The sequence below is a fragment of the Pseudorasbora parva genome, chromosome 13, assembly GCF_024679245.1.
Source record: "Pseudorasbora parva isolate DD20220531a chromosome 13, ASM2467924v1, whole genome shotgun sequence".
In the NCBI taxonomy this organism is placed as follows: Eukaryota; Metazoa; Chordata; class Actinopteri; order Cypriniformes; family Gobionidae; genus Pseudorasbora; species Pseudorasbora parva.
Genome location: NC_090184.1, coordinates 6,603,192 through 6,617,086, shown reverse-complemented (window position 1 = coordinate 6,617,086; position 13,895 = coordinate 6,603,192). Strand labels below are relative to the sequence as shown.

Here is a 13,895-nt window from a genome sequence, read left to right as displayed (position 1 = left end):
ATCAAATTAATCTTTGTAAAATGAATAATAGTTTTACGTTTTCGTTATTTTTAACCAGTTCATTGCTAACATCAGTTATCAGGTTCCCAGACGAATGCAAGCTAATCTTAGTAAAGTAACTTTTATCAGTGCTATCGTTATTCTGTATATTGTACGACATCCCTAGCGTAAGGCAAACAGATTATAATGCAATTAAAATATTAATCTAATGTTATCCGTCATAGAACACGGATTTATGTTATAAGGTAAACAATACTTTTTCATCATTGACGCGAGGAAAACTATCCTAGACGTCGTTCTAGTGTTATGCACAGCACACCATGATATAATTAGCCAAGCAACAATAAAACTTCCAATATACACAAATAGGCTGAATTAATATTACCTGTCGAAAAGAAAGCAGGCAACGCCAGCGTTCTTTTTAAAATTGTTTCTCCTCATGAGCTCTTTCCATCTTGGAAAGGCCACTCCCATATTTACTTTTGTCTTGTTGATTTGCCCGTTGCGTTGCCGTCTTAATTCTCTTTTCCGCTTCCTTGGCGACTCTGATACATATTCCGCAATGTTACTAGGTCCCCGACCCGAGTCGAATTCGGTAATCAATGCCGGGACGTGGTTGCTTTCACACAGAAGGCGACCCGGCAATGTTCCGGGAATATTGCGGGTCCGACGTGCAGTGTGAAAGGGGCTTAAAGGGGGGGTGAAACACTCAGTTTCAGTCAGTGTCATGTCAATCTTGAGTACCTATAGAGTAGCATTGCATCCTGCATATCTCCGAAAAGTCTTTATTTTTTTTATAATTATATAAGAAAGATGCGCTGTTCCGAGTCTTTCCGAAAAAAGCCGAGCGGGTGGGGGCGTGTCGTGTGAGTGGAGCTAAATAATGACGTGTGCAGCAGCGCGCTGCAGTGAGGAAAGTGAGTCGCTCTGTGAGGAAAGTGATTCGCTCAGTGAGGAAAGTGATTCGCTCAGTGAGGAAAGTGATTCGCCCGCCGCGTGAGGAAAGTGAGTCGCTCTGTGAGGAAAGTGATTCGCTCTGTGAGGAAAGTGATTCGCTCAGTGAGGAAAGTGATTCGCCCGCCGCGTGAGGAAAGTGAGTCGCTCGGTGAGGAAAGTGATTCGCTCAGTGAGGAAAGTGATTCGCCTGCCGCGTGAGGAAAGTGAGTCGCTCTGTGAGGAAAGTGATTCGCCCGTCGCGTGAGGAAAGTGCTAATACAGATCGACCGCCGGCCTATCAGTGGGTAAGTCAGTAGCTACTGGTTATATCACCTGTTTAGCATCCTACAAGCCAGCGCTTTGATGGGCGTAGCCTGTTGCTTTCGCTCTCTCTCACGCGCTTCCGGTAGAATTGTCCGTAAGGCCCATACAAGGAAATTCCGCCCCCACTAACGTCAATGGTAACGCATGATCTCAAAAAACTTGCCGAAACTTATGACTAACCGGAAGTAGTATTTTTGACAAAGAAATACTCCCATCAAACGTCCACCTTAACTTTTGAAACTTTGTCTATGTTTAGTATGGGATTCCAAGTCTTTAACAGTGTAAAAAGATCAGTATGCATGAAACAGCATTTCACCCCCCCTTTAAGAGTGATCCTCCATCATCATATAGCAGCCTCAAGCAATCCTCCTCTTCACATTCGACACAGTGCCATCGAGTGTAAAAACGCGAAAAGCGAAGCTTGAATTTACGGGTATGTCCCTCTTTGGCAAATGTACTTTCAAGATGGAGGAGCAACATGGCGACTGCCATCCGAACCCTCAACACTTATGTATTTTCAATGGTATATTATAAAATTACGAGAATACTTTATTACTTGAAAGAAGTAAATATACATTAATGAGCACATATATTTTTGAAAGAACTAAGTGATTTTAGCTAAGAATAAACTAAAAAAGTTACACAGTGTAGCTTTAACCTTTGCCAGGCATGGCATTTCTCATGAGATTACAACTGTAAGCTGTTTGCCCACTGTATGCTACAGACAGCAATAACTTATAACCTTTTATAAATAGTTGATTTTTTTTCTGAACATTGTGTCCGCGATTATGGAAAGTGAACGTGTTGCCATCAGTACGTCTGTGGCACTGAAATATTTACATTGTGACTCGACTGGAAACATGCTCGGATCGATTGATTCCCTGAAGTGCGCGGTTTGTCTCGTCAAACTGAGACAAAGCTGCCGCTGGAGGAGATCCTCAAATTGTCCCACAGACTTTATAAAGTAAGTGCTGAACCGGCCACGATAAAGTTTTAGCTCCTGTACAAGATTAGCATCCTCCCCTTCAGACTCTCTGTTCTTTAAGACTGGCTGCACCCAAAACCTTCTTCTCGGTCCTTTAAATAAAACGAAAAGCTCGTCTTCACTGAATGATGAAGTGCCTGTGTTTTCTCAGCTGTCGCCGCAAATGTTTTTGAATGTTGGAGCTCTGAAACGTCGCAAATTCATGTCGCGGCTGATGTGAATGGTTTTGACGCAAAATATTCGCATGCAAAATATTCACTTATTCATTACGCTTTTTCGTTACGCGTCCGGTGTGAAAGGACCTTAAGTCAGCTTTTCAGTTGTCAGGGCACTGATCAGGGAGTCTCCAATTAAAGGGACATCTCAATTGCAAAACCATTTCAGTGCACTGGAATGTTCGCTCTGTTAACAATCATGAATGATGTTTTATTAACAAAGTTAGGGAGGAGCACGTTCAAATAATCAATCCTCATCAGCAATTACCACGTCTATCCTATCCGCATCCAATACAACTTTATAGTTGTATTGGAGTCTTACACACATGCAGTAATGTTACTCTGAGCCGTGCATTCATTTGAGTGATGATGGATATTATGGGATGGCTTGATGAAGAAACTTTTAGACCCTTAAGAAACTTTAATTAATACTGTCACGTAATAAAATCTACTTCAAATTGATTTCAAAAATGTAATGAATTGCTAATTACAACATTGAAATAAAAATGTAAAGGTGTACAAATACTATAAAATCATTAATATAAATCATTGGGAATCATGTTAAAAAACATTTATCATTTATCTATTAGCCTATAACTTTTATATTGGTTTGGTCAGTTGGCTGTTTCCTTATAAAGGTCCAGAAATCAAGTTTTTTGCCAGGTGGCTTAATTTAATTATATGATGTCATTACTTTGTCTTGAGGCCAGCCAATCGCTGCATTGCTGATCGTGGTTTTGAGTATCGATGCATCTGCCTTCTTCAGTGAACGCAGGAATGCGCAGTGATCTTAGATAAATTTATACAGACCTTTTAATCCAATCTGCAAATTAGCCAGAGATCAGTTATCATGATTAGAAGATCTGGGCCCGTATTTATCAAGCTTCTCAAAGTGCTATTTTAGTCTTAAGTGCTGAGAATTCATGAAATTTACTCCTACTTTCAAACTTAAGTATAAAAGCAAGTTATCAAATTTCTAAGAGCTAAGAATCACTCTTACTCTCCCAGTTATTTAAGACAGCTCGAGAGGTCTCTCAAGTGGTTAGGAGTTGCCAGTAGGGGCTTGTGATGGCGCTGAGGAGACAGATACGTGCCCAAATTTTTTAATAGAGGGAGAATGTGTTCGAAATGTTTGACAACGAGCAGTTAATCAAAAGGTATCGTTTGGACAGAGCAGACATCATCTTTTTCAGCGCTGGTTATTGTTGGGTTTTATAAATAAATAAAAAAAATTCTGTTCAAGAAATTCAGCAAGCAGTAGCGATTGCTTCTTCCTCCTGCCATTTCGGTTTTCTTTTGGAACCCATGGTGGCTGATTATAATAGGCTATAGGCAGGTCAGTTAACAGCACACTAGTTTAAATTTTTTAATTAAGACATGGATGAAAACATGCTTATCTTTCATTTAAAATGTGTATATTATAATGTATTCTCTTGAAAACTCTTTATTGTCAAATGTGTATTGAATGTAAACTCCTCTTAGGAAATTCACCATTCAATGTGAATTTTTCTGAGAATATTCTTAAATAAGGACATCTACTCAGTGATTGGTTCATGCCTATGACATCATCCAAAATCCCGTTTGTGACACAGCAAAGTGTTGTAAATCAACTCTGAGACTGACACTTAAGATTGAGTCTTACACTTTACTTAAAGTATGATTGGGATGCTTGATAACTAACTTTTAAGCGCAGCTTTGAGCCAATAATTTTTTTTTACTTTTAAGTCAATTCTTAGCAGTGTTCTTGTGAGTAATTCTAAGATGTTTGATAAATACGGGCCCTGGGATCTTTCAAATCATCTCAGAAGTATTAAGCGAGGTAAAAAGAACGGACCCCTGCTCCTCTCTCGTCCTTCACTGGAGTCGCTCGTCTTTATATATACCTTCGAGCTCCCTCATGAGAGGACTCGAGACCGGTGTGGTTTGCAGGTGACAGTCATTTGCACTCACGCCATGTACTCGCTCGCTCCTCCCATGTCTCTCGCTCATCCACCTCGCCACACAGAGATTTAACTTTTTCTGTCTAGTGACGTTGCCTAGGAAACTCTGCTGCATCCCACTGAAGCAAGGAGCACCCATGCTCAACAGGACACTTCAACCAAACCTCCAGCAACAGCGTGTGGTCCTCAGCCCAGCTGCACCACCTCCCGTACCCCGAGGCTTCGTCTCCACCATGAAGACATCCACCACCGTCTCCAGCATCCCTCTAAACCTCAGCACAACCCATGATTCCGGCAATAGAAAAATGGACATTGTTGGGGTTAAGACAAGTGCTAATCAACGCTGGCGTTCATTTTTCTAGGAGGATGAACAAAACACAACTGTACAACCTGTATGTTTAACTCCAAGCAGCTTTCCCATCTTCAAAATCCACTCCACCTTCCACAGCTGCGAACAGATCGAATAATCACAAGGCCCTAAACTCATGCTCCCATAAAATACTTTCTCCCTCCTTCGCAGGACCGGTTCTTCCGCGAGCATCAGGCCACAGCAGCAGCTTTCTCCAGCGCTGTGCCTCACGTCACAATGCCAGCTTCCATCGACACAGGCTGCTATTCAGTGTGAATACACCTCTGCAGGCTCAGCTATCAACCCTTTCTCTTGTCCATGGCCTGCAGCCCTGCCATCAGACTCTAGTGCAAGGCTGCCTCCACTAGCGACGCAGGCCCAGACCCCCTATTTTTATCCCCAACTTCTCCCCTTTTCCCGTTCCTCCCTTTCCTAGGGCCAACCCAAGCGTGAGGTTGCCTCCGAAAGTGGCCTCTGCCCCAGCCTTTCTTCCTCCTAACACCTTTCCCCAAGCCTTTACCCATTATCCTTTTACTTTTTGTCCCGCAATGGCGATGCCCATCCCACCGAACATCACAGCCATGGAACCGCCCCATTGCCAGCAACTTCAGAGCACAGATCCTCACAAGTGCAGACATAAAGGTTTCTTTCCTTCTATCTTTACTTCCTCCCTCTGTCTCAAATAACCAAATTAACTGCAGTGATTTTGCTGTCACCCTCAAAAACACAGCACTTAATTCATCCCGCATTCTTTCCTTTTCCGAATTTTCTTTTGCTTTCAGCCGTTACAGTGAAATCATTTCCGCTGCACTTCCCCACAGGATTATCTTGCGATAACTGCAGAACTCGCATTGTACGGAGGTACCCACTTCTACACTTACCATAAGCTGTTCTCAGCCAAATGCACTGTCCGCGTTGCCCAAAGGAACCAGTGCCCTTACTGGGGCACCTTTGACACAGAGTTACACAACAGTGTTCCTAGGCTTCCGTAACATCTCCTGTGCAGGTCTGCAGATCCTTTTCTCATTCCACCACCCCTTGTCCCTTGATAAGCCCTTCAATTCTCCCCTGCCACATACAAAATCTACTACTTTAACTGAGGAGGATGCTCACGGCAGAGCTGTTGTTACCTGCACATTTGCAGCTATTGTGGTGACGCTCATACCCGCACAATGTGCCCTATAAAAAGATTACCTGGCGACTCCTGTGAATATTTCTTGTTATTCTACTGAATTGTCTCACCACCCTAACACTAACTTTACTGTCTGGTTTCAAGCACGGTTTCAAATATGGCGTTAAAAGTCTCCCCGCTCAAAGTATCATATGTCATATGTGATTCTCCTGTCCACGCTCGCTGAGCCTTATACAGTTAATATTCTAGTTAAAAAATAAATCGAATCAGGCTTTATGATCAGTCCTTTTAACACTCCCCCTTTTAGAGTTTTCCGTATTAGCCCCATTGGACTGGCTACCAGCAAATTTTCAGGTAAAAACGCTTAATAATCAATCTCTCAGCCCCGCACAACTCCCTGTTTCCAAGCATAAACAGCCTAATCTCGCTTGAAGAATTTTCTCTTCATTACCTCAACATTGACCAAGCTATAACCTTAATTAAAGACGTGGCTCATGAGGCTTGGCTCGGCAAAGTCGACATCACTTCTGCATTTATAGTGATGCCCAGCCACCCAGTTTCATGGCATTTATTTGGCGTATGTTGCGTATGTATGACATTCCAGGCTCTGTCACCAACTAATCACAAAGAATGCCTACTCCGGAGTATTAATTATTCATCCAGTCACAGTATTTAAGCACACACCTCAAGCGTCATTATTGTCTGGTGTCATTTCGAGCTAGGACGGCTTATTAGTATTATTTTTCACAAACGACAATTCTACGTATTCTCCAAGTTCAAGTTCTCTTATCCCCGGTCCTCTCCTATGTGTGCCTTCCTTGTGTATAACTTACCTCCCAACTCTCCAGTGTCTCCTCGAGGTGTGTGCTCTCGCTCCTTCCCCATCTCCATCATCCACAATCTCATCATCTGCGAAGAAGGAATCCTGCGACCATCACATCACTCCATCGTACTTTTGCTTTTTCTGTTTCACTCGCCTTCTACCATTTATTCAGTCTGTGCTGCTATAATAAATTACGGTTGTTTTCTACTACACGTCTGAGTCGTTACGTTATACACGGGAAGTTATACTTTGCTGTCCGTTTAACCATTGGCTGTAAAATCAGCCCCAAGATGACTTGCCATATGAAGCTACTCAATTCCCTATATAATTCACTTGCTAGAGGATTTCCTAATCATTTCACCGCCCGACTCCATCATAGCTGTGCATCTTCTCACAGTCCAAAAGGTCTTCGCTGAAAGACAAAACCATGGGTCCAGCCATGTCCATTGAATTTCTGGGCATTAACTTGGATAAAGTTAACTTCCAGGCATCACTTTCCAAGGAAAAGAATTGACAACATAATTCTGGTCTATCCACCCTCCTAGATATTGTTCTATACTTTCTTTGCTCTGCCACTTAAACTTTGGATGCACATCATCCCGCATGTCTGCCCTTTCATCTCATGTCTCCTCTCCCTCTGCTCCAACCAAACCTCCGTTTCTCCATCCAACTGGCTTTCACTCCCGCAGCAATGTTATCTCCTCTGCTCCAACCAAACCTGCGTTTCTCCATCCAACTGGCTTTCACTCCCGCAGCAATGTTATCTCCTCTGCTCCAACAAAACCTCCGTTTCTCCATCCAACTGGCTTTCACTCCCGCAGCAATGTTATCTCCTCTGCTCCAACAGAAGCCCAGTGTCACCACCCAAAGTGCTACCAACTTAGCTCTCGCAGGAGTTTCCTTTTCCGTTTAACTTGCCGCAGCAGTGTTTACTGCATACTCCCGCTGGAGCTCAGTTTTACGTCCAACTGGTTCACCTGCTAGTTGGAAAACAAGTTGATTATATCTTGTCTCCACTGCCACAGCAGTGTCATCAACTCGGCTCCCAAAGGAGCTCCATTACTCCGTCCAAACTCGCTCCACTGCCATAGCAGTGTTATCTCATCCACTCCTGCAAGAGCCCAATTATTCGTACAACTAGCTCATTAGGTAGTTGTAAGCAAGTTAGGAACACAAGTTGTTTCCTCTGCCCCAGCAGTGCTATCGCCTCTGCCCCCATAGGAGCTCGCTCATGTGCTACGATCCCCAGCTGCGAGGCTCACCCTTCTGATGCCACGACCATCAAAATCTCAGACGATGACAAAAGAAGCCCTCCCGATCCAGTGACTAACCATCTCCCTTCGATTGGCACACCATCAGCTTCATGCTCTGCAACTTCTGGGGGTATCAACATCTTTTTCTGGCTGCTACAAATACAGAGCTTGGAGTCCACTCTTCGGACAGCACACCAAATATGCATTCCATTAATTCTTTATGACTTATTTGTATGTGTGAACTTGTGAAATGATGTTTCATTAAAGTTCTGGAGAAGCATGTTCAAATAATCAATCCTATTAACTCTTTATCAACAATAACCACGTCTATCCTATCAGCATGAGAGGAAGCCTCTATATATACTCAGCTGACTCACCTACATTCTTCGACAGTTTTCAGCATCACTCCACAACCCCGACTCCTCACCCTTGGCTTGTTCCTACCATCTTCAGGGATACAGGGAGCTTCCTCAAGTCAAGTCAAGTCACCTTTATTTATATAGCACTTTTTACAAGTCCAATTGTTTCACAGTAGCTTCACAGTCTTAACAGGAAGATAATGCAAGAGAATTTGATTTGGCTGTACAGTCGCTCTGGAGAAAACTGTGATGTTATCCAGCAAATTTTGATTATCATATAGTGTCAATGTTGAAAGCAAGAACCAGTGAGGTTCATTCTCATGTTACACAGCACGGTTTAGCTTCTGCAAGAACCAATGAGGTTCATTCTTGTTACGCATGTTCGTTTGAGCTTCTGTTGCTGATCAATTTATATACAGTAGATTAAATCTTTTCATCATATAAAGCGATCAATTCTTTTCAGAAAATTTGGACTAAACCACTCAATTCATATGGATTAGTTTTACGACCTCTTTATGAAATTTTTGGTTGAACTAACTCTTTAATCAGCATAAAAAGCTATAGAATTGTACATAGTCATGTCACCGGAAATTGATGAATCCATGTCCCATTGTGTAGTTAACCAGGGTCCTTACCAGTGCCTGGATTCATGTACACAATATACTGATTAACCAAGCTCAGGAGCTTGGGTGCTGATTGAGAGGCAACTATTGAATCATTCACTGAACAGATTTATTTGAAAATCAGATTCGTTGGAAAAGAGTCGCTGCTACACTGTAAAAAATTATTTAGAAAAAAAGTTAACTGGTTGCCTTAAAATTTTGAGTTCATTGAAATTAAAATTTTGAGTTAATACAATGAACATTTTTTTGAGATTCGACAACCTTAATTAAAATATAATTAAACGATTTTGTAAGCATATTGGGTAATTGTGTGTGTTTTATTTCTGATGATGCAGTGAAACATGCCAAATAGTGCTATTTTCATGATTTATCACATTTTGTATGTGGTTCAGATACAATAATATTTTGAGGTTCTATTTATTAAACAAATTTCGTTCATTGTATCAACTCAAATTTTTAATTTCAATAAACTCAAAATTTTAAGGCAACAAGGTTACTTACTTTTTTAAGTTAATCCAACAAAAAAAAATTCAGTGTAGAGAATTGTATTTTACGTTATGGTCATGTGTTCAATCAACATTTTATCTTGCAGTGACCAGAAGCTCAACTTGAAATGGATGAAATGTGAAGCTGAAATGGCCATCACTGAAATCCAACAGCACAAACAGATGAACCCAGAGGAATCAAATGGATTTAAACCCTCAAAAAGACTCAAAGACTGGCGATTTGCCTCACAACCTGCAAGAGCGCCCTCTATAGACACTGTCTTGCACACGTGGACTGAAGACCTGACTTTACACTCATGCTTTTGTCTCTTTGTATTATTTTGCTTATTCTGCGGCAGTTCCTTTTGTATTTTTTTATTTGTTTTCCCCTGGTTTCATATATTTTTTTCATATAGTAATTCAAAATATATTTATTAGGAAATTTCACAAACACTGTTATTGTTCTTTGGATATTACAGGCTTTTTTCTTGCCATCTACTTCAAAGAAAAAGAGATTTGCCAGTAAATAATATTTGATTCAGTTGATTTTGCAACAAAAAAAGGTTTGTTGTTAAAATGTTTTCCACGAAACCCCAGCAGAGCCTGAGCGTTATTTCCTTACAGCCATAAAGAGCCTGAGACAAAAAAAAAGGATAATAAATTCAACATGTTTAAAAGATGACGTGAGAGTTTTTAAAAAAAAAAGTTTTTCATGCATCAATCATGAAATGCCTTTTTGCATGGCTTTCCTCATGACAGCATATAGCTGTCCTTCAAATAACCGTTATGATTATGCCAACAGGGATGATAATGTGTCTAGCTGATTAACTTACAATTGTTTTGATTGGTGATTGCATTAATTGCCCCTAATGATGGAAACCAGTGGAGGTTGAAAAGCTTGAAATGATAGACGCTGATTAACGCAGCGATTTATGTCCTCAAAACATGATGTTTTTAGAAAGAGGAATAATAGATGAGATGATTGTGAAGCACTCAAACTGATTACATGAGGAGTTGTTCCTATCTTCATAGTTAGTTACTCAGATGTTCAGGTGCTTCAGGCCAGAGGTTATCAAAATGTTTGTCAAAGCAGAATTAAGCTATTTCATGTGAATGTGCAGTCAGGGCCTAAAGCAAACTTTTTGTCACACCTGCCAATGGAGACTTGATGAAAATTTCATAAATATTTTTTCCAGCAATTAATCTGAAAACTAAAAATTCACAATTCTCTATTTTAGTTTTGATACCACAGCTAAAACTACAAGCCTGACTAATATCAATTTAAAATATTAATAAAGGTGCCTTAGAATGAAAGATTGAATTAACCTCGCCATAGTGAAATAATAAGAGTTCAGTAGATGGACATCACACACTGTGAGTCTCAAACACCATTGCCTCCTCCTTCATATGTAAATCTCATGCATGAAAAACACCAGGGAAAAATAGGCAAATGTCATGTTTATGTTTATAATCGGATACCGCAACCATTTAATTCAAAATCGTTCATTTGCTCGGCCCATTTCATCGTGGACAGTTTTTCTAACCTGGGACAATATCAAGCAAGCTTCGCTCAGCGTCTTAAACTGAAGAAAGGGGCAATTCCAACTGTATTCCTGCAAGCAGTAAGTAGTAATTTAGCCACTTATTGACTGTTTAAACAATTAAATTGTACATTTCTTAGAGAGACCGCATTGTCTAGATGTTGCAAGGTGCTAGTACAGTAACAATAGGAAACTCCAAGGACCATACAAAACTAAATAGTGTGTCTAATGACAAAGGATAATATTTTAGTATCACAAAATACAACTGTAGATACGTATGTCATACAACATTAGTTTAGTTGCTTACAGATCGTTCACGCGTATTTTAATTTTGTAAAAAAATACTGTATATATTTATATTTTTGAGAACTGAATATGATGTATTTCCGAGTACATCAGTCACTGCGTAGCCTACATTGTGACTAACGTTATATAAACATGCAATATCGTTGGCGAAAAAAGACAAGTCTTAAATGTAGTGTAAAAAATAAAAACTTAACAATAAGCACTGTTTTTGGTTTTGTCGGGGGAAAAAGAGCAGCGTTCGAGTGTGCGTGCTTCCGGTTGCCAGATTTCAGTAATTTAAATCCCCCAAACAGAGCTTTTCTGTGAAAAGAACACGTATACTATCTGGTGTTTTACCTAAACGTGCAATCTGGCAACCATATGCACGCGAGCGGATGATCTGAAAACACCAATAAACAAGTAAGCTGCATTTTATCAATCTCCATTTGAGATGTTCTGCTTAAAGTGTCATTCAGTCCGTCTGTGTCCTGTCAAGACTCACGAGCCGCTTTGCTTAAAAACTGCACTTGTGTGAGCTGCTGAAATAAGCCAATCAGAGCAGAGCTCAACATTAATATTCATGACCCTTCCAAATAAGGCAAAAACAGAGCATTACATCCGAGGGACAATTTCTAGGGTTGTAAATGGACCTGTAAAACCGTATCTGGACAGTTTTTACCCTTAAATAAGCCCCATACCCTCTATGTAGATATCAGAGAACTCATTCTAGGGCACCTTTAAAGACAAGTAACATTAATTTTTAGATAGAGAAAAGAAAAACAATCAAATGTAAAATAAATTAAACAGATTCATCCCTAAAGTTATTCAGTCAAGAGCAGTGATTTTTCTTTGTCCTTTTTTTTTTAATTTGATTAACATTACAAACAGCAGCACAAATATTAGACCACTGTCACTTTAAGACAATGCACGGATCCAATATACTGATACATTCTATACACATGCGTTGTCTTTCTCGGCTGGCTACGTTCACTCAAGCCATAACTAACTGTTTACTAGGATAGCCGCCAAGATATTTTTAATTTGTATTATTGATAGTAGCTAGGGTGTTTTGGGTGACTTTAGTTGTTAGATGTCTGCCTACTTGCTCAAGGGGTGAGAGTGTGCTTAAGTTGATTATGAATTGAATGGAGATGTTCAGATGGAAGTGTGTGTGTGCGTGTGTGTGTGTGTGTGTGTGTATGTGCGCGCTAGAATCTTCCCTGCATTCATGTCCTGCATATTCCCTGTTCCTTCCATCTCTTGTCTTCAGTCCACAAAAATCCCGTGGGATGCTTCTATTAAAACCACCTGTCCTGGTTTACCATCATGTCCCTCATAACTAAATTAAACGGATATGATATAATAGTGCCATTGTTTCTTTTCCAGTCTGCCTAGAGGGCTCATGGGCATTCCTGGATGGTCAGGGCAGGACAGTTTCTCTTCCAAGCATTATTAAACCAGTTTGACATCCAAAGGGTGGTTCTTTTAAGATTATGTGTATATAGAAAATTGATTAAACTTTCCAAATAATTCCCAGTCATGTTTCCAGTGGGGGGCTTTCCTAATGAAATCTGATACGGGACACAAACTCAGAAATGTTGCAGTCCTTCTACAATCTATCAGAGCTTTGAAAACATGAAGGATAAAGAAGAAACATAAATCAAATCACATGCTCACATGACCCGTACCAATCTTTCAGAAGGGGAATAAAAAATATTCCTTCGCTTTATGCTCTGACTCTTATCAAACAGGATACACATACTTTATCACAAAACACAACAGTTTATATTAAGATGGGTTATTGTCCAAATACTGACTCAAAGTGGGAAGTCACAGAAAACACTAATTGTTTATAATCATTGTGTCTTTCTTTCCACATCCTTAAAGTCAGTGACATTTCTGACGCACTAATAATGATAAAATGTTTTCACATTATGACCACTATTTTCCGAGAATTCAACCCCTTCACTTGTTTTGATATCGGCAGAGATCCAGAAAGTAATGATTGACCAGTTTTACTGATTCCTTATTCTACTATGTTCAGTCTGAGCTCTGTTGACTCTGGAGAAGAAGAAAAAAAGACATAGTTTAATGATATTACAGGTCCTTCTCAAAAAATTAGCATATTGTGATAAAGTTCATTATTTTCCATAATGTCATGATAAAAATTAAACTTTAATATATTTTAGATTCTTTGCACACCTTTTCATGATATGCTACTTTTTTGAGATAGGAATTTTGGGTTTTCATGAGCTGTATGTCAAAATCATCAGTATTAAAACAATAAAAGACCTGAAATATTTCAGTATGAATCTAAAATATATGAAAGTTTAATTTTTATCATTACATAAATAATGAACTTTATCGCAATATGCTAATTTTTTTAGAAGGACCTGTATACATGTTCAGGTCTTTGAATTTGATTGTGCGAGTGTTGTGCCAGGAGGCCACAACAATGAGCTGTCATTATAAGTCAATCATTTAATTATTAATTCAACCATTTGGTTAGGGTTAGGGTTCAACTCTTCTGGGAAGGCTTTCTACAAGGTTTAGATGTGTGTTTATGGAAATTTTTCACCATTCTTCAGGTCAGGCACTGATGTTGGACGAGAAGGCCTGGCTTGCATCCCCGCTCTAATTCATCC

The 13,895-nt window shown here is 39.9% G+C and overlaps 1 protein-coding gene across 2 annotated transcripts in view; it reads left to right on the top strand.

Annotated features, from left to right (window-relative positions):
* kansl3 (KAT8 regulatory NSL complex subunit 3) overlaps positions 1-10,064 on the top strand; it is a 49,062-nt gene extending 38,998 nt beyond the window's left edge. For both annotated transcript variants that reach the window (XM_067413048.1, XM_067413047.1), the window contains one exon: positions 9,532-10,064. In XM_067413048.1, the coding sequence (XP_067269149.1) occupies positions 9,532-9,534 (3 nt within the window). In that variant the 3' untranslated portion in view covers positions 9,535-10,064. The remainder of the gene's footprint in view (positions 1-9,531) is intronic.
* Positions 10,065-13,895: the final 3,831 nt, after the last annotated feature.